The sequence below is a fragment of the Sceloporus undulatus genome, chromosome 7, assembly GCF_019175285.1.
Source record: "Sceloporus undulatus isolate JIND9_A2432 ecotype Alabama chromosome 7, SceUnd_v1.1, whole genome shotgun sequence".
NCBI lineage: Eukaryota > Metazoa > Chordata > Lepidosauria > Squamata > Phrynosomatidae > Sceloporus > Sceloporus undulatus.
The window spans coordinates 14,947,445-14,966,764 of record NC_056528.1 but is presented as its reverse complement, the minus strand read 5'-3'; the positions used below and the strand labels follow the sequence as shown (position 1 = coordinate 14,966,764).

The 19,320-nt window shown below is 45.6% G+C and overlaps 2 protein-coding genes across 4 annotated transcripts in view; one reads left to right on the top strand and one right to left on the bottom strand.

Annotated features, from left to right (window-relative positions):
* ASTN2 (astrotactin 2) overlaps window positions 1-19,320 on the bottom strand; it is a 320,421-nt gene that overhangs the window by 53,027 nt on the left and 248,074 nt on the right. For both annotated transcript variants that reach the window (XM_042479280.1, XM_042479282.1), the window contains exon 17: window positions 7,089-7,354. In XM_042479280.1, coding sequence (XP_042335214.1) covers window positions 7,089-7,354 — 266 coding nt within the window. The remainder of the gene's footprint in view (window positions 1-7,088; window positions 7,355-19,320) is intronic.
* On the top strand, window positions 13,566-17,890 carry TRIM32 (tripartite motif containing 32). Of its 2 annotated transcripts, none has more exons than XM_042479283.1 (2): window positions 13,566-13,658; window positions 15,717-17,890. In XM_042479283.1, the coding sequence occupies exon 2, from the start codon at window positions 15,770-15,772 to the stop codon at window positions 17,714-17,716; it is 1,947 nt and encodes a 648-aa protein (XP_042335217.1). In that variant the 5' UTR covers window positions 13,566-13,658; window positions 15,717-15,769; the 3' UTR covers window positions 17,717-17,890. The 2 variants fall into 2 exon arrangements, with proteins under 2 accessions (XP_042335217.1, XP_042335218.1); XM_042479284.1 differs by having other exon boundaries at window positions 13,583-13,654.

Below are 19,320 nucleotides of genomic sequence, written 5' to 3'. Positions count from 1 at the left end.
ACCCATAGGGTAGCCATACGTTGACAAGTAACTTGAAAGCACATACATATACAGGTGGCAAATGTGCACAATTGAACTGTTGCTCTCAAGTGAGTCAGTTGGTCTACTTAATTTATGACCTCCAGCCCCCAAAGGAAAGATTTGCAAGACTTGAAACAGGCTAGAAATGACTGTTTTCTAGATGAGGAGTCATCTTATTAGATATATGGCATAATGAATCAGCTAAACACATGCCCAAGCTGTACCCATGTAGGCTGGATTGATGGGTCATTCTACCCACCAGCCAGCAATACATTCCATTCATTAGTTTTGACATGATCAAGACACATCCTGCTATATATTAAGCATGTTTATAAACCTAGATGTTAAAGCAAATAAATGGCTTCTCCATGCATCATGCAACCCAAACACAATTGTCTCAAAGGGCAGTTGGTGCGTAATGCTCCTGTTCCAGGAAGGCATAATTTTTTTTCTGTTGGTTTTACTCACAGCCTGTTTTCTAAGGATCCTGTTTGCAAGGATGGAGGGAGCCTGAGAGCCTTTCTTGGAAGAATTAACATAAAACCCAATAATGTATTATGACACCCTGTTAAAGGCATATGAAAGTATAAATTAACCATAGACTTCCACATGACCTTTTTTGGGGTTGTTAAAGAGGTTGGTACTCTTTTCCATTCTTCACAATAGCCAAAGCCTTCCACAGGTTGTGCAGCAATAAGTCTGAATACTGTAAGCTGTCCTGAGAGCCTTTAGGGCTGAAGAGCAGGGTATAAATATCATAAATAAATAAAAACAAAACAAATAAGTCCCCTGAAAGGTCATTCTATAACTGATGGAGAGTGCAGAAAAGTGGCTAGCCGTGTCCCTATAGCTGAGACCTCCAGAAGGAAGATGGCAGTGGAAGCTGCTGTTGGTCTGTGTATTCCCATGAGGGATCTTGTGGCATCTTTAACATCAACTGTGCCGAAGAATTTGTAGCATAAGCTTTGGTAGACTTCGTCTACTTCCTCAGATGCATGTCACAACCACTGAATAAGATGCACCTGAGGAAGTAGACCAAGTCTACCAAAGCTTACGCTACACTTTCGTTCACACAATGAGTCTCATAGGTGCTACAAGAACACTTTGCATGCTGATATTCCAGACGAACACAGCTATGTCTCTGAATTCTGGCCTTATTTATGCTTCTTAGACATGGGTCAGTATCCAGCTATCCTTCAATTTTTGGGTCTACGCAGTTTCACAGTATGGTCAAATGTGACATATAATATATATATGAGAGAGAAACCTTCATGTTCTTGGAGGACTACCCCCAAACAGCTCTATGAGGACTGAGCATCCTTGCTGGGAAATGGAGGCAAGGATTTGGTGATGTATGCTAGACTATCTTAGAAGCACTGAACCCTACAATGCTGTATTTCACTTCCTATTCATTCACTCGATCAATATCTCAATTCTCTGATCTCCCCGTTTCCAAACCAACCAACTCATAGCAAAGGATTGGTGGGTTTCTTCCTGGAACAATTAGGATTTATTACTTTTTTCTCCAGTCATTCCTAAAATGGCACACAAGAGCTTCCATTTTATCCTATGAAGCAAGTTAGGCTAGAAGAGAGTGAATGCCTGGATTCAGGGCCTCACTGATCCCAGGTTGTTGTTGTTTTTAAACCTCTAATCTCTAACACAACACTTGTGAAGTAAACCCCAGGGTTGAACTGACAAAGCCCTGGTTGAATGATGAGAAGTAGTACTGGAAGTACCTAGCCAAGTGCTTCCAGATGCAACATTCATTGACTTCCAGATGCAATGGTTTTTGCTTAACTTTGCATGGGGACTCTGGCATTCTTTAGATGGAAGGCGAGCGGTGAGTGGAATTCAACAATGCTCAAACCTTCAATGATGAAAAATAACAAACTGTCTTCCCAGCTTGGGGATGCGTCCCAGGACCATGAGACCTTGCATCTACAAAGCCTGCTTCCAGCTTCACAAGCAAAGGATAATGAAGTTTCTCTCCTCTTCTTGGCAGGTGACCTCATCTTTCTAGCGTTCACGCCCTTCTCTCCTCCAGCGTCCGGACCCCGGGGAGCCATCTCTCCAGAAGTTCAACCCGGGAAGAGATTTCAGCATCCTGCCAGAAAAGGTCAGTGTTGGAACAAACCCAAGGCGGGCAGCCTGCGCTGGTCTCTGTTCTTGAGCTGGACCGGAGGGAACAGAAGACCTCAATGGAAAACTTGTTCTGCATCCTTTTGACGTCGCCGCCACCTCCGATGCGAAACATAGGCTTAGAGCGCAGTTTTGGCTTTGTTGCCATTGTTGCTAGTTCTCTTCTGTGCATTTGTGCACATGTGTAGGATGTTACTGTGATTTCTCTATATTATAAATAGCCGCTGATAAAATATTCTACTGTTCTACATTACCAGAAAGCAGGGTTGGTCAACCACAATCCCCTGGACCCTTAGAGCAATTACATTCTAGGGTGGCTGTCCATCTATTCAAAGGAATGTGGATCATTAGAAGATGGATCGCTGAAGATAGATTTAGCTGTGCTCAAGCTGCCTAGTGTTTCAAGGTTTCCCGTAAAACCAACAAGTGAGAATGAGAACCAAAGGAAGAAGGTGGGGTGGGGATGTTTCAAGCCTTATCTTTGCTGTACAGAATTCAAAACACATTTGCTTGTGCTAATTCAGCCCCCATGGAGGCAAAGGCTGTCAACGGAGAATGATTAAGAACCTGAAGGAGGTTAGCTGTCTTCTTGGCTCTTGGGAAGAGTCTTCTCCATCTGACCTCCAGGGTCTTGGACATCTCATGGTCAGCAAATTTTTTTTAAATCTTCTCCTCCCTTTTATGACCTTCTATCACCCCCAATACCAACCCAACCCTCCCCAATACTTAGCTCTGAAGCCTGTCAGTAGATAGGCTAGTTAAGACTAAGCTTGTTCTGCTTCTCATGGCCTCAGGGTCAAGTTGGATTGGATGTCTTTCCCACCAATTGTGCAATAGTTCAGTGAAAATGGCTGGGGCAGCACCTACTATGCTCAACATGGGCTGAGCCACTCTTCAAACATTCATGTACTGCTGCTACACAACAACTGACTTTTTCCTATATCATAGAATCAGAAAATTGGAAGGAGTCCCATAGGCCACTGAGTCCAGATCCTTGGCCAGTTCAGGAACTCTAGCTAGAACGTCTCCAACAGGTAGCTATACAAACTTTTTTGAAGACGTTCAGAGAAAGAGACCCCATTGCCTCCCCAGGTCACTGGTTCCATTGCCAAAGCATTGTTACCGTCGAGAAGTTCCTGCTAATGTTCAACCGAAACCTACCCTCCTGTAACTTTAAACCATTAGACCTGGTCCTACTGTCTTGGGCAGCAGAGGACAAACCTGCACCCTCTTCTTTGTGACAACTCTTCGGATATTGAAGGTGGGGGAACGCAATCATATCATCTCCCAATCCAACCTTCTCCAGGCTGAATATGCTGAACTACTTCAACCTTTCCTTGTCCATGTTTTGTTCTTGAGGGATCCAAGTAGGATTGTCTCCTAGAACCTACTTGGAGATGGTGGAAACCAAGCCTGGAACCTTTTCAAGACCTTCAGAGGCACAAACCAAGAAAGACAAATATCAAGGACCCAAGATAAATGAATGACGGAGCAAGCAAAAGAAAGGAGAGGACAGGAGAGAAGAGGAGAGGAGAAAATCTGTGATACTCCACACTTTTCAAGATCATTTGTATCAAAAGGCACATGTTTGTGATTCCTTGCCACAAATTCTTGAAGGCAGAGCGAAACAAATGAACACTGGAAGTGGAAACCCTGCCAGCGTCTGCTCCTAACTAGTCAGGGAGTTCATTTACTAGCTCAGAGATCCTCATAAAGTGACCCATTTCCCTGCCAAGCAGCCAAACGGACCCCAGGCCTGCCTGCTTTTCTTTTTTAAGGGGAAAAAAAAAAAACCCAATGGACTTTTTTCCTGTTACTGCAAGATTTGGTCCTCCTGCAGTCCTGTACCTTTAAGTTCAGGCTGCCTCTCTGCTTCCAGAACAACTATCTGCTGTGCAACGGCACCCACACCAAAAAGCAAAGCCAACATCTGGGGAGCAAGGGCGGCTTTTGTCTCATCTCTACCTTGGCTGGCTCTATCCAGGGGTGTTACATCCCGTTGTGACCCCGCCACACCTCCCGGGAAGAAAACATGTTTTGTGCACCTCCTGTTGAAAGATGCAAAGAGGAGAGGGAGGCTTGGTTCCTGTCCCATGCTCCGAGTCGGGAGACCTGACTCATATATATATATTTTCCACAGTAGTGACCACAATTGCCTACTGGGGGCCTCTCGATGCCTGTTCCGAATTACCCTTGATTGACTCTGGAGTCAGAAGGACTTCTCTCAGCCAGCAGAGGACAGATTGCTACAAAGGCATGGAAGAGATGAGACAAGAGTTGCAGAAAAGGTCTGGAGACAGAAAGGAGGTGGCAAGCTGAGCGAGGGAAAGACGCAGGGGGAAAGGCACCGAAAGAGAGAGATCAAAAACAAAACAGAACAGAAGGGGGGGGGGGGAGAGAAGAAATAAGATGTTATAGCAAGAATAAATGCAAGGAAATGTTTCCTAAGAAAGCTGTCTGCGAGCAGCTTTTTGTCCCTCCAGCTCAGTCTTGTTGACATCAACAAGCAGCAGATGGATGGAGGTCTTTGGTGGAGCATCTCTCATCACTTGAGAACAGACCCTTTTAAATGAGCATAGTAGAGCTCAATGTTGGACTTTCCACATGGACAGCATGTTCCCTGCTAAGGAATCTATGTCCTCTTCTTGAAAAACAAATATGAAGAGTTGATGTAAGTAGGAGTGTGTGTTATAAGGGCTAAAACCATCCATCATTTAGCTCCCTGGTGCTTACTATAAGATCCAGCTGTTGCGCCACCTGCATCCATTTCGAGAGCTGGAAAATCTAAAGATGGTCATGGTTGGAGCACTGGATTATGACTTTGGAGAGCAGGGTTTGAATCCTCTGCTTGGCCATGGAAGCCCACTTGGACAACAAGCTACACTCTCTCAGCCTCAGAGGATTGCCATGACAAAACCTCTCTGAAGAAACCTGCCAAGAAAACCCCAGGATAGGTTGGCTTTAGAGTCACCATAAGTCAGAAATGACTCCAGAGTCCTAGTCCAACCCTTAAACCACGCTAGCTCTCCAACGGCACTTTAGGATCTACAAGTTCACTAGGCTTTTGCGACCTCTTTACTTTCCCCCTCTATGTCTCCCGCATGGAGGGATATATATATATATAACATTGCTGGGATGGAATACTCCCCCCCCCCCAGATATGCTCAATAGCAGCATATAGGAATAATTGTGTGCTACTTCTCTTTGTGCATCTTGGAGGAGAAGAGGAGGGGGAGTAGTAACAACACCATGTGGGGATTTTCCATCCCCACATAAGGTTTTCTGTGTGCATTTTGCCACAGGCACCCTTCCAAAAAGTGCTCTGGTAAAGGAAAACATGATGTCAGATGAGGCCCTTTGACTACATTGATCGCTGCCTGGCGTGTTTACCCATTGTCTGCTGGCAAACCCAGCTCCTTTCCCCCCCCAAAATAGGGGCACAATCCCCCCAGTTCTTCCATTCACCCTAGCCTGGATGAGACCTTTCCAGTCCTACCTACACATCCGAAGTGCGTAGGACTTGTGCCAGCTTCCCCAAAACCTCCTGACCCAGCTTAACATGCCCTTGCCGGCATCTATCCATCCGCCCAGCTGATGCCAGCTGTCTTTTGCCAAAGCCTCGGCTCCTCACGCCCACCTCCATTGCAAAATGTCCTTTCAAAATGGGTCAAGGCTGGGATGCTTCTGGAGGGACTGATCTGACAAGGTTTATCAGATGGCTTATTCCAGGAACTTTCCTTCCTGACCAAGAACAACTCACTTGGGCTGCCTTGCCAGAGGAGACGAGAAACATCACTCTTCCTGGCAGATTAAGTATGATAGTCTCATTTTAGCCATCCTGGGAAATTTCCAGCTCAGTCTATTCTAGGACCCATTTGTCTGGGTCCTCCATGTTGCAGACCTACCATGTCTAGCAGGCCTGGACAGCAAAGTTGAAGGTGAGGGATTCTGCGAATTATAGTCCCAAAAATATAGCAAGGTTACAGAATTCCTACCCCTGATCTAGAGTCATGAGTGTTACTACTATTGCTTTATATGATCTCTCATCTCTCTCCCCACCATGCGCATCTCCTGCAAACCAATCTCATGTAAAGAGGGTACTCTGATACTCCTCTATCACTCTTGGAGGGAAACAAAAGATGCAGATTAATGGAAATCCAGTGGGAATCCAATGTAAGCCAAAGATAGATCTCAGATGTTGTGCTTGTGGCTTTGCTCAGATTGTGCTAAATGCACAAAGCACTAGTCATATGTGTAAAAGAGAAGCCCATGCTTAGTTTACATGCAAATCAACACATGGAAATCCAACAGAAGCCAAAGATGGATCTCAGATGTTCTGCTTGAGGCGTTGCTCAGATTATGATAACTACTCCAAGCACTTGTCCTGTGTGTAAAAGAGAATTTCATGCCTACTGTATATAGTTGACTGTAAGACGACCTCATATATAAGTTGAGGGCACATTTTGGGGCCAAAATTATGGATTTTGATATGACCCATGGATAGGTCGAGGGTAAAACGTAGGGGCATATAAGAAAAGGTCGAAGTAAAGGAAAACAATGCCAAAGAACTTACAAAATTACAGCAAACATAACTATTTGTACTCATAATAAAGGCTGAATGGATGAGAGAGTAGAGTGGGGTCAGTGCTTCCAGGGCAGATACCTAAATTTCTAGACTTATACATGAGTACATACAGTACTTTATATGAGGACCAATACATAGGGAGTAGAAATGGTAACAATGGAATGCACTCCAAAAAAAAAAGGAAGTCAATTTTGGAGATAACAATTGCCCCAAAAGACCATAAATTGTACTTCTAAATTTCTGGGGTTTGCATAAAGGAAAGCATCCAGTGATTCCAAAGTCAGAGCTTCTCTTCCGTGCTTAAAATGGTTGCTGTTATTTGCATCTGCTCTCCACTCACCTCCCGGGTCTCGTTGTCTTGAATCAAGGTGTACAAGGGGACCACGCGGTTGATTTCCAAGAGCACTGGGGTCGGGCTGAGCTGCTCTTTGCCCGGACGGCGGCACAGGTGGCACGTCGAAGGGCACCGTCCTTTTTCTTCGCAGCGGATCTCTACGCCTGAGATCAGCTGGTCATCGGAGAGCATCTGAGCCGTCAGGAGGCCTGAGAGGTAAGTGATGAACGGCATGGACTTCAGCTCCTTCTTGGTGCCGAGTTCGGTCGTTTCTAGTTTGGAGACAGCAGCGATCCATGAGAGGGAGAAGGAGAGAAGGAAAAAACAAAGAGAATAACGTTAAAATTATAAGCCTCTGCCTGAAGGAGGGTCATATTAAACACAAGAGGGATTTTGCAGCAAAACATGGGCTCATCATAGGGATCTTGGAGTGCCTTGTCCTCCTTTGCAGCTAGGATATATGGTCACCTGGCGAGGCACCAAAATGCTTTGGCATAGAAGGCTAAAGATCTTGTAAAACTACAAATCCCTGCGTTCCATAGGAAGGAACTAGAGCGCTTCAAGTGGTGTCAGTTGCATTATTTCTAATCTCTGTAGAGAGAGGTATTCTGCAGAGAGAGCGAGCATGGTTTGAACATTGAGCTAGGACCCTGAGAAACCAGGGCTCGGCCATGGAAATCCACTGGGTTACCTTGGGCAAGTCACACTCTCTCAGCTTCAGAGGATGGCCATGACAACCCCCCTCTGAACCAGTCCTGCCAAGAAAACCCCATGATAGGTTCACCTTAGGGTCGCCATACATTGGAAATAACTTGAAGGCGCATGACAACAGCAGTGATGCAAACTTACTCAGGGGCTACGTCCCACAGCCAAATCCCAGATACCATTATCTGGGAAATGCACTGTTAAACCCCTACACACAAAAACCCACAAACACACAAAACACAGTCTCCTCCAGCAATCATAATAGGAGGCGGTTACCGCTGGCAAGCGATTCCTTGGAACGTGTTTCGGAAGTTGCCTCAAGGCCCTCGCATGTATGCATGCATGCGGCAAGATGTAGCAATTCAGCGATGGGGTTGCCAACAAGGGAAAACAACAACAAACAAACTCAACATTCATTCATCTCTCAAGGCTTTGGAGTCTGATCCCTGAAACCTCACCCTTTCTTTGCCTTTCAGGAATTAAAAACAAAGCACAGCAGATCAAAAGAAGAACAAATCCAAGGTGGACGCAGAATATTCAGATGCAGAAGGTGGAAGGGGTGCATTGGAACCGGTTACTAAAAGTGGTCACATCCTCCAAACCTTGGCTGCATCCATACTGCAGAAATAAACCAGTTTCACACCACTTTGACTGCCTGCTTTGGAATTCTTGGAATTGTGGTTTTGTGAGATAATGCAATGTTCTCTCTCAGAGAACCAACTACAACTCCCACAATTTCATAGCACTGAGCCATGTCACTTACAGTGTCCAACTGGGTTATTTCTGCAGTGCGGATGCAGCCCTTGTTGAAGGCCACCAAAACGATTTTATAAAATGCTAAAATCTAACAAGTCTGACAGTGCGGGGCAGAGATAAACTCATTCTCATTGCCCATGATTTCTCAGAGGTTGTTGTCGTTGTTGCTTGCTGCTGCTGTTGTGTGCCTTCCAGCCATTGGCAATTTATGGCAACCTGAAAGCAAAGCTATAATGGGATTTCTTGGCAAGGTTTGTTCAGAGGCGCTTTGCCATTGCCTTCCCCTGTGGCTGAGAGAGTGTGACTTGCCCAAAGTCACCCAATGGATTTCATGGCCAAGCTGGGAATCGAACCTTGGTCTCCAGAGTCATAGTCTAATTCTCAGACTCTTACACCATGCTGCTTATTATTACAGATTAAAAACTGTACAAAAAACATCTGTTAAAAATCTAAATATTCTTTATCCATCTGGTGATTTGCACATAGACACTTGACATGCAAAAACCTCACAATGCACACCAAAGTTCCCGTATAGGACAGCACAAAATTCCCAGGGTGGGATCGCTTAAGCATGCATGAGCATAGAAAGTGCGTAGGGTTTGAAACAGCGCCAGAAATATACACATCTTCCATTCCTAGTCAACCTGGCTTCTGTGAGTTTCTGCTGCCCTCCAGTGAAATTGTGGAGCAATGGCTCTTGGTTTTTGTGTGCTGGAGCACACAACAAATACATTTCCACTGTACTTCCAAGCCATACGGAAAAGAAGGGAATGTGGGCATTGCCCTCCAAATATGAATTCTGCCCACCCCAGGAATGAATTTTTCTTTTATCCCCCAAATATCTACCCTTGTATATATATAAATATCCAGAGGGAGCCATTTTGGTTATGTAACAAAGTACAACAACATCCAAAAATCCACAAAGCAGCAAGACCTTTATCGGACCCACCAAAAGGCACAGAATATGTTTTGCAAGAATTCGAAGCACCACTGGCTTCTTCATCCACAAAGCTATTAACAGCCATACAGAATTATATACACACACACACACGTTGTTATCATCACAAGCCTACATTAAGTTCCTACCACTGTAATAACTTAAAACTTTCAGTTGAGTATGTAGAAATGCTCAACCAATGGCAACCAAAGAAAAGAGGCAGGTGAGGTGACCAAGAGAGAAGAAATGTCCTCTTCTGCACAATCATTAAAGCTTGGCCAAGGCTCAGAGTTTCTAGAAGCTGAAGTCCAAATAACCGAAAGCAGTAGTTCCCAAACTTTAGTCTGCCAGATGTTTTGAACTTCCTCCCAGAATTCCCAACTGTTGGTCAAGTTGGCTGGGGCTTTTGGGAGTTGACGTCCAAAGCACCTGGAGGCTCAAAGTTTGGGAATCACTGATCCAAAGCAAATCATCTAAAGCAGTAGTTCCCAAACTCTGGTCCTCCAGATGTGTTGGACTTCATCTCCCAGATTCCTGTTGTCCAAGCAGATGGGGGCTTTCGGGAACTAAAGACCGAAACACCCAGAGGACCAGCATTTAGGAATGACTGGATTACAGTTCGGGAAGTTCTGGTTTAGCCAAGACCTTTGCCTTCAGAGTTTGCAAGCCGTAGCCACGAACCAGACGGAAAGGTCTGCCAGCTCTTGGTTAATGCTAGTTTCACAGACACAAGCCCCTAAATTTAGAAAGGTCCTCCTTTGGAAAAAAGGAAAGAAAAGAAAGAAAAGTGAAATGAAGTAATAATGACAATAATAACAACAACAATCCAAACTTTGCTCCCGGCAAGTCGAGCCGGGCCAGACTAGACCAGACTGCTGAAAGCTTTTCAATTTGCTCTCATAAAGCCTCGTTGAAGAAGAAAGTGAGGTCACTTTTACAAGGTGCTAGTTCTGCAGAAGACCCAGGAGACGCAAACGGTGACCTTCGCGTCTGCCGGATGGTTTTGCAAGCCCGCTGTGGGCTTTTATTAAGCCCTGGATCCCAGCCTTCTCCAACTTGGTGGAGTGAGCCACCCACGCTTATTGGCTGCTCCATCCTCCTCTTCCAAGGTTGTGCAAAAAGGAAGGAGCTGCCATCTTCCAAAGCTCTAAGACGTTCCAACCAAACGCCCAACGAACATTTGGATTTCTTGAAGGCCTTCTCCAGAGAGACCCCCTTGTTCAAACTTTGGGGCATATCCGATTCCCAGCTTCAGCAGACAGGCTTCTAGCTTGTGGTTGACTGAGACACCTTTCTGATGCCAGGCCTTCTTTCCGTCACCATTTTGATAGAGTGGCATGGGTCAGGGTGATCCAGCAACACCTCCGATGCCAGCTCATTCGCCTCCTTATGAGCCCTGGTTGCCCTTGCAAGTGGCACCATCTTCTCATGCTTCAGGAAAACACACTCATGGTTCTCATTATTTCATTAAAACGGGGGCTTTCAAGGGCAGGAACAGAGCAACAGGGAGAGGAAAAGAAGGACTTAATGGCCCCCTACCCTCTTCTTTGCTCCCGAATATCCTGGGGAAGGGGAGAAAAACAGAGAAAGACTTTGACCAAAAGTCAACACGGCATAAAACACCTAATTTCTTCTTTTCATCCCACGCCAAGCGACCGAGGGTGTGCCTGTCCCAACACACCTCATTTCGTTTTAATTGCTGTCGATGTGTTTCCTAGGCATGCAGACGGGGACTTTCATTATGACTTGGAGGGCTCCTTTCTTCCTGCTAGTGATGCTCGTACCCATATGTTTTTGTACCCATATGTTTTTGAAGCCAAAGACTCTGAGACCTGCTGAAAGAGGGGGCGAGAAAACTAGAATGGGGAAAGAAGTGTGAAAGGACCAGAGATGGAGGAGAAATGAAGCATCTCTTCATTCACCATCCCAAGCACAAACTTCGTAGCTGTTGTTGTTGTGTGCTTTCAAGTCATTTCTGACTGAAGGCGAACCTTTCGTGGGGTTTTCTGGGCAAGACTGGTTCCAAAGAGGATTGGCCATTGCCATCCTCTGAGGCCGAGAGAGAGTGACTTGCCCAAGGCTGCCCAGTGGGTTTCTATGGCTGGGGATGTTTAGCTTGGAGAAAAGAAGGTTAAGAGGTGATATGACAGCCCTGTTTAAATATTTGAAAGGATGTCACATTGAGGTGGGAGCAAGCTTGTTTTCTGTTGCTCCAGAGAACAGGACCCAGAACAATGGATGCAAGCTACAGGAAAAGAGATTCCACCTCAATATTAGGAGGAACTTCCTGACAGTAAAGGTTGTTTGACAGTGGAACAAACTCCCTCGGAGTGTAGTGGAGTCTCCTTCCTTGGAGGTCTTTAAGCAGAGGCTAGAATAGATGGCCATCTGTTGGGGATGCTTTGATTTGGATTTCCTGCATGGCAGAATGGGGTTGGACTGGATGGCCCTTGCGGTCTCTTCCAACTCTATGATTCTATGATTTTTGATTTGCGGTGACCCTAAGGTGAATCTATCATGGGGTTTTCTTGGCTAAATTTATTCAGAGGGTGTTGTTGTTGGCCATTGCCATCCTCTGAGGCTGAGAGAGTGTGACAACTGGGTTTCCGTGGCCAAAATGGGATTCGAACCCTGATCTCCAGAATCGTAGTCCAACGCTCAAACCACTAGGAATATTTCATATTCAGGGAAAAACAAAAGCCAAACTTTGCAACCCTAAGATATTGGATAGCGGAAAGTCTACTCTTATGCTTCCCCTTATCTGTCTGCCCACAATAACGATTTTCCTGCCACGCTCCGCTGCCTCTGCCGGCTTAGAGGCCTGCAGTGAATAGCAAATGCAATGGTCTCCTGATAAAAAGAAAGGAAATCAGAAAAACGTTGACAGCTTCTTCCTTGCAGAAATTGGAAGAGAACGGATAAAGTCAGCCATTTGTAGGACGCTCAGCCCTTGGGTGACAAGAACGCAATAGGTTTAAAAGGAGAGCGAACGGATACCCAAAAAGCACCCGATCCTGTCTGGTCTTGGAAGCTAAGCAGGGCCAGTCTTGGTTGGGGATTGGATGAGAGACCACCAATGAATCTCCAGGTTGTATTTCAGAGGAAGGAACTGGGAAATATATTTAGACACAGCAGATTTCCATCTGGTCTTGGAAGTTAAGCAGGATCAGCCCTGGTTAGTCCATGGATGGTTGTATATGGTTGCCTATAAGCAAACCTTGTTTCGTGTACTACAAATATATTTTGCATCAATTTACCTTTAGGATATAGATCGATCGATCGATAGATACACATGAGATTTACCCAAAACATAAATGAATGTTGTGCTTAGATTTGGGGCGACTCTGCAAAATATCCTATATGCAAATATTCCAACCAACAACAACAACCAGATATCTTATTATATATAAAGGTGTCATATATATATATATATATATATATATATTTATATATATATATATTTATATATAAATATATATATAATATTCTCTCCCTCAAAATTGGGGAAAGGGGTGGATCCAAATCTTTTCTGGTATCTATAATGCATATATATATATATATATATATATAGCATATATAATACAAGAAATCTTTAAAAAATGCAGAAACAAACCATTTGCAACTGGGTTGGCTCTAAAGCTATTTTAGGGGGGTGGAAATACAGTTTAATTTAATTAAAATACAATTAAAATTATTTTTAATTAAAATTTATTAATACATTCTAAAACAAAACATGACAACAAACAGTACAGCAAAACAACAATAAATGAAGGCAATAACCCAGATAAGCCCCTGAAAATTATAGATAAAAGGTGTGTATTCAGGGATACCTACAAAAGTATTATTATTATTATTAATATTATTATCTGTAATTCACTCTGGTTTGCACTGATTGATGAATGTAGCTTTGCTGTCTATTAATTATGAAAGTACAAAAAATTAAATTAAATTAGAAATAAGAATAAAAATAAATTTCCATCTCCGGGATTCGAACTCTCAACCTTAGGAAAGCTAGCAGGGAGAAAAGAACTCCATTTCCCAGGTCTCCCCGCGCGAGGGAGGGTTCAGAGAGGGAGGGGCTGCCTGGCCTGGGAGGGAGGTTCTACTGCGCAGGCGCAGAGCCCGGGAAGGACAAAGGCTGGGTGCAGCTGCAGCAGAGAAAGAAAGAGAAAACGCAGGTAGGGAGGGGCCTTTGGGGGTCTTGCAAAGGAGGGGTTTTGGGGGTCTGGGGCAGGGATTGGGGGACCCCATGAACCCCCTCACCCTCTTCTTCCATGCAAGCCCCCTTTTTTGTTATTCACACACACCCCTCTTTCCAAACCCAGCCTGCAAAATCCTTGCATTGCTGCAGAAAATCTGCCTTTGCAAAAATGCAAGCCTTTGGCAGCAACGCAGAGGCAGTCGGGTGCCAAGTTCCCTGCCCATTCTGCAGAGGCAGAAAATGCATTGGCAAAAGGATGCCAGAGAAAGGGTTGGGTTGGGGAAGGGCTTCTAGGAGGCTGAAACCCCTTTGCAGATATAAAGAGAATTATATATATGTGGGATGTGTAATTGTGAATGATCAAGGGATTAGAATACATACTTGCCCTCTTTTCTCTTTATCCCCCCATGTTTGCACCAGGATCCTTTCAACCAGGGGCCCATCCACACTGTGCATTTATACTGGATTTAATCCACTTTAACTGCTTCTCTCTTTGCCCCCTTGTTTGCACCAGGAACCTTTCAACCATCTGCACTGTGCACTTACAGTGACTGATCCACTTTAACTATCTCCTTTTAAAGTAAGGGCCCATCCACACTGTGCAGTTATAGCGCTATGGAGCCGCTTTATAACCGCCTTTCTGTCCGCCCCCACTTTGAACCAGGGGCCCATATACGCTGTGCATTGATAGCCCCTTCAATCCGCTTTACCTGCCCTCGCCTTTGGAGCAGGAACCTTTCAATCGGGCCCATCCGCACTCTGCATTTATAGTGTGATTAACCCGCTTTAACTGGCTTTCTCCTTTGAAAAGAGAGGCCCATCCACACTGTGCATTTATAGCACTTTCAGTCCACTTTAACTACTTTTCTCCTTGTCCTCACCTTTGGAGCATGAACACTTAAACCAGGGACCATCCACACTGTGCATTTATAGCTCGATTAATCGGCTTCAGCTGCCTTTCTCCTTGCCTGCACCTTTAAACCAGTGGCCCATCTGCACAGCATTTATAGTGCTAGGAATCTGCATTAACTGCCTTTCACCTTGTCCCCAGCTTAAACCAGGAGCCAGTCTACACTATGCATACATAACGCTATGAATCCACTTTAACTGCGTGGGAAATGTTTGTGTTGTTGCTGTGTGCTTCTAAGTATGACTTACGGCGGCCCTAAGGCAAACCTATCATGGGGTTTGGTTGGCCAGTTCCTTCAGAGGAGGTTTGCCATTGCCTTCCTCTGAGGCTGAGAAGGTGTGACTTGTCCAGAGTCACACACTGGGCTTTTATGCTCGAGGAGGGACTCGAACCCAGACCTCTGATTTTTTTTTTTCCTGCAAAGGGTGGGTTGTGGGCATAGTGGGGTGTGTGCCTTTAGACAAATATTTCGTAACAGCTCCCTTTCCCAGCACAATTTACAGATTCCTGGAAAGGTACAAAGGTACAGTGCCATCCTTTTGTTAGCAGACAGCTTTGGTGTGTTTACCTATAGCTCCAAACTGTATCAGTTCTCAATGCCATTTACTTTATCCTCCTGTTTGCAAAGTCTAGACATTTAATGATCCCATCGCTTTCTGTACCACCAGCATGCACTTTTTTTGCTAAGCAATGTCTCCCATGTAGCTATACAGTCAGCCCTCCTTATCCACGGATTCTGCATCCATGGATTTGAGCATCTATGGCTTGAATATATTCATTCATTCATTCATTCCAAAAAAGGACAAATGTGTGGGAATCATGGATCAAGCACAACTCATCTAAAGCAGTAGTACCCAAACTTTGGTTCTCCAGATGATTTGGACTTCAGCTTCCTGAATCCCTGACAATTGGCCAAGCTGGGTGGGGCTTCTAGGAGTTGAAGTCCAAAACACAAGATTTAGGAAATTTTAACATCTGAGACACCACAATCTGTGTAACAAGCATGCCAAAAAATGGACAGAGTAGGGGGATATGATTGAAATGGTTGCCTTCAAAATACTGCATAGGTTATGTAGCAGCGGTGAGGAATCAATCTCTGTTCTCTCTCTCTCTCTTCCCAAATAGGATTGGAAAGGTTTGGGGATAAATGTGACCGGCTTCCCCGTGACAACCAGGCCATGGCCGCTGCCCCTCAAGTCAACTCGGACGCGTTGCGCGAAGTCTTAGAATGCCCCATTTGCATGGAGTGCTTCACCGAGGAGCACCTGAGGCCCAAGCTGTTGCATTGCGGTCACACCATCTGCAGGCAATGCTCTGAGAAGCTCTTGGCCAATAGCATCAATGGGATCCGGTGCCCGTTCTGTAGCAAAGTCACCCGAATCACGAGCCTGGCCCAGCTGAATGACAACCTGACCGTGCTGAAGATCATCGACACGGCGGGCCTCGGCGAGACCGTCGGCCTCCTGATGTGTAAGGCCTGCGGACGCCGGCTGCCCAAGCATTTCTGCAAAAGCTGTGGCTTGGTTCTCTGCGAACCCTGCAAGGAGGTTGACCACATGCAACAAGGGCATGGGGTGGTGGCCATCAAAGAGGCGGCAGATGAACGGAGGAGGGAGTTTGGGACCAAGCTCGGTCGCCTACGGGAACTTATGGGGGACCTTCAGAAACGGAAGACCTGTCTGGAAGGGGTTTCCAAGGACCTCCAAGCGAGGTACAAAAACGTCCTCCAGGAGTACAGCAAAGAAGAGAGGAAGGTCCAAGAAGAGCTGGCCCGGTCCCGCAAGTTCTTCACCAGCTCCCTCTCGGAGGTGGAGAAGGTCAACAGCCAGATCATGGAGGAGCAAGCTTACCTTCTGAACATCGCTGAGGTGCAGATTGTGTCACGGTGCGACTACTTCCTGGCCAAAATCAAACAGGGGGACATTGCTCTCCTCGAGGAAGAAGGGGAGGAGGAGGAGCCTGAATTGATGAACAGCCTCCCAAAAGAGCTGACCCTCCAAGAGGTGGAGCTGCTTAAAGTGGGCCATGTTGGACCGCTTCAGATCGGACAAGTGGTTAAGAAGCCACGGAGCATTAATGTAGAGGAATCCCTGATGGAGACACCAGTGGTGGCCTCGGTGTCCTTTAGGGAGGCAGATATGACTCAGGAAGTCTCCACCTCTCTGCCCAGCTGCCCTTCACCAGCCAAGCCAAGGATGCCAGAAGCCACCACCAGCATCCAACAGTGCAACTTTCTCAAAAAGATGGGTTCCAAAGGCAATACACCAGGGACTTTCAACCTGCCTGTCAGTCTTCACGTCACTCCGCAAGGCGAGGTCCTTGTGGCTGACCGTGGCAACTTCCGTATCCAAGTCTTCACCCGCAAGGGCTTCCTGAAGGAGATCCGCCGGAGCCCCAGCGGCATTGACAGCTTTGTGCTCAGCTTCTTGGGTGCAGATCTGCCCAACTTGACTCCCTTGTCAGTTACCATGAACTGTCATGGCCTGATTGGCGTGACCGACAGCTACGACAATTCGGTGAAAGTGTACACCATCGACGGGCACTGCGTGGCGTGCCACCGGAGCCAACTGAGCAAGCCTTGGGGCATCACTGCTCTCCCATCCGGACAGTTTGTCGTGACGGATGTGGAAGGAGGGAAGCTGTGGTGCTTCACCGTCGACCGTGGAGTCGGGGTGGTAAAGTACAGCTGCTTGTGCAGCGCCGTGCGTCCAAAGTTCGTCACCTGTGATGCAGAAGGGACGATTTACTTCACCCAAGGGTTGGGCCTGAATCTTGAAAACCGTCAGCACGAGCATCACTTGGAAGGCGGCTTTTCGATCGGCTCCGTTGGCCCAGACGGGCAACTCGGTCGACAAATCAGCCACTTCTTCTCCGAGAATGAGGACTTCCGATGCATCGCGGGGATGTGCGTCGATTCCCGGGGGGACTTGATTGTGGCCGACAGCAGCCGGAAAGAGATCCTGCATTTCCCCAAAGGGGGAGGCTATAATATCTTAATCCGAGAAGGACTCACGTGCCCCGTCGGCATCGCCGTCACACCCAAGGGACAGCTCTTGGTCTTGGACTGTTGGGATCACTGCATTAAGATCTACAGTTACCACTTGAGGAGGTACTCCACCCCTTAAATGGGGGGTAAATCCAAAAAGACGTGCCTCTGTCTCAGGAGGGGCTAGATCATACTGGTGCCATAGTTATTAAGCAGATTGTGCCACAATCATTTGTGTGCAGTGAAATGAAATATAGGCCTTTTCTGTACATGTTCGTGTGTGTGTGAGAGGAATAGTATTCCTAAGTGGGAATAGTATGTTGTTTGGTTGTGGTTTTTCCACATTCACATGAGTCCTTCACCCCTAAACCTAGTGAATGTGGAGGGACCACTGTGTGTGTGTGCATATATACATGTATATGTATATATATGTATGCGTACATACCCCCACACATACATACATATATACATACAGTGGTCCCTTACGAGGGGGTATCGTAAAATAATAATTTTCACCCAGAAGTTACGATGGTATATTGATACAATCAGTGTCCTCATTGGTCCCTAAGTGCATGATGTTGAGAAAATCAGCTCATTGTGTCCTTTATTTTTGTGACAGGTTGTGCCAGAAGTGACTAAAGTGTAAAATCCTCGTAAGGTGCAATCTGCAGACTTCTGCAATAACGGTATCCAGAGGGTCAAGAAACACTGGGAAAAATGTGTAAATCTGGATGACGACTACGTAGAGATAAGTTAACAACTACAAATCCAAACAAACTTTAAAGGTGATAATTAAAACTTTACTCCCTTCAGTGGGTCAAGAGGCCAGTTGCAGAACCTGTTGCAGGCCACACCAGTGGCGCACTGTTCTGCCACATCTCTCCAGCAATCTGAGAAGGCTACTTTAAAACAAGCAGCGAATGATTGCTTTAAATATATATAAAACATTTCTTTGTGCATGGTTCAATGATGGATTTCAGTGCAACCTTAGTCAGGGAGAAGGGGAAGGAACGGGTGGCTTTTGGTTTACACAGCCAACCCTTCGTATCTGTCGGTTCTTTATCCGCAGATTTAAACATCCAGGGCTTGAAAATATTTTAAAAATACATAAATTCCCAAATTAAAATTACCATTTTATGTAAGGGACATCTTTTAATTACCCCACTGTATATAATGGGACTTGAGCATCCATGGGTTTGGGTGGTTTTATTATTATTATTATATTATTTATATCCCACACTTTCCCCAAAACTGGGACTCAGAGCAGCTTACAAGATTCAAAAAAGGATCCATCAGGGGTCCCTGAACCAAACCCCAGTGGATACCATGGGCCCATTGCAATAATAGTAATAGTAATAATAGTAATAATAATACTCTGTTGTATATAATGGGACTTACACATCCAAAGATTTGGGTATCCACCAAGTCCCTGAAGCAAACCCCAGCAGATACCAAGGGCTCACTGTAATAATAATACACTTCATTTCTTAGCTGCTTCTGCCCCAGGCTGGAGGTGTGGTACAACATAGATTAAAACACATACAGTCATCCAGGCTGCATTTACACTAGAAATAATGCAGTTTGATGCCACTTTAACTCCAGCCTACATCAAAGTCCATCCTACAGGTTGAAAGTGAAGGGATGGAAGCTGTTTCACTCCTTTGCACCCCGCATAAAAATTGCTGGAGAAGCAAAGAAGCTGATCGCTTTGGGTGGGCTTGTTTTCAAGGCTGTACTAATAGT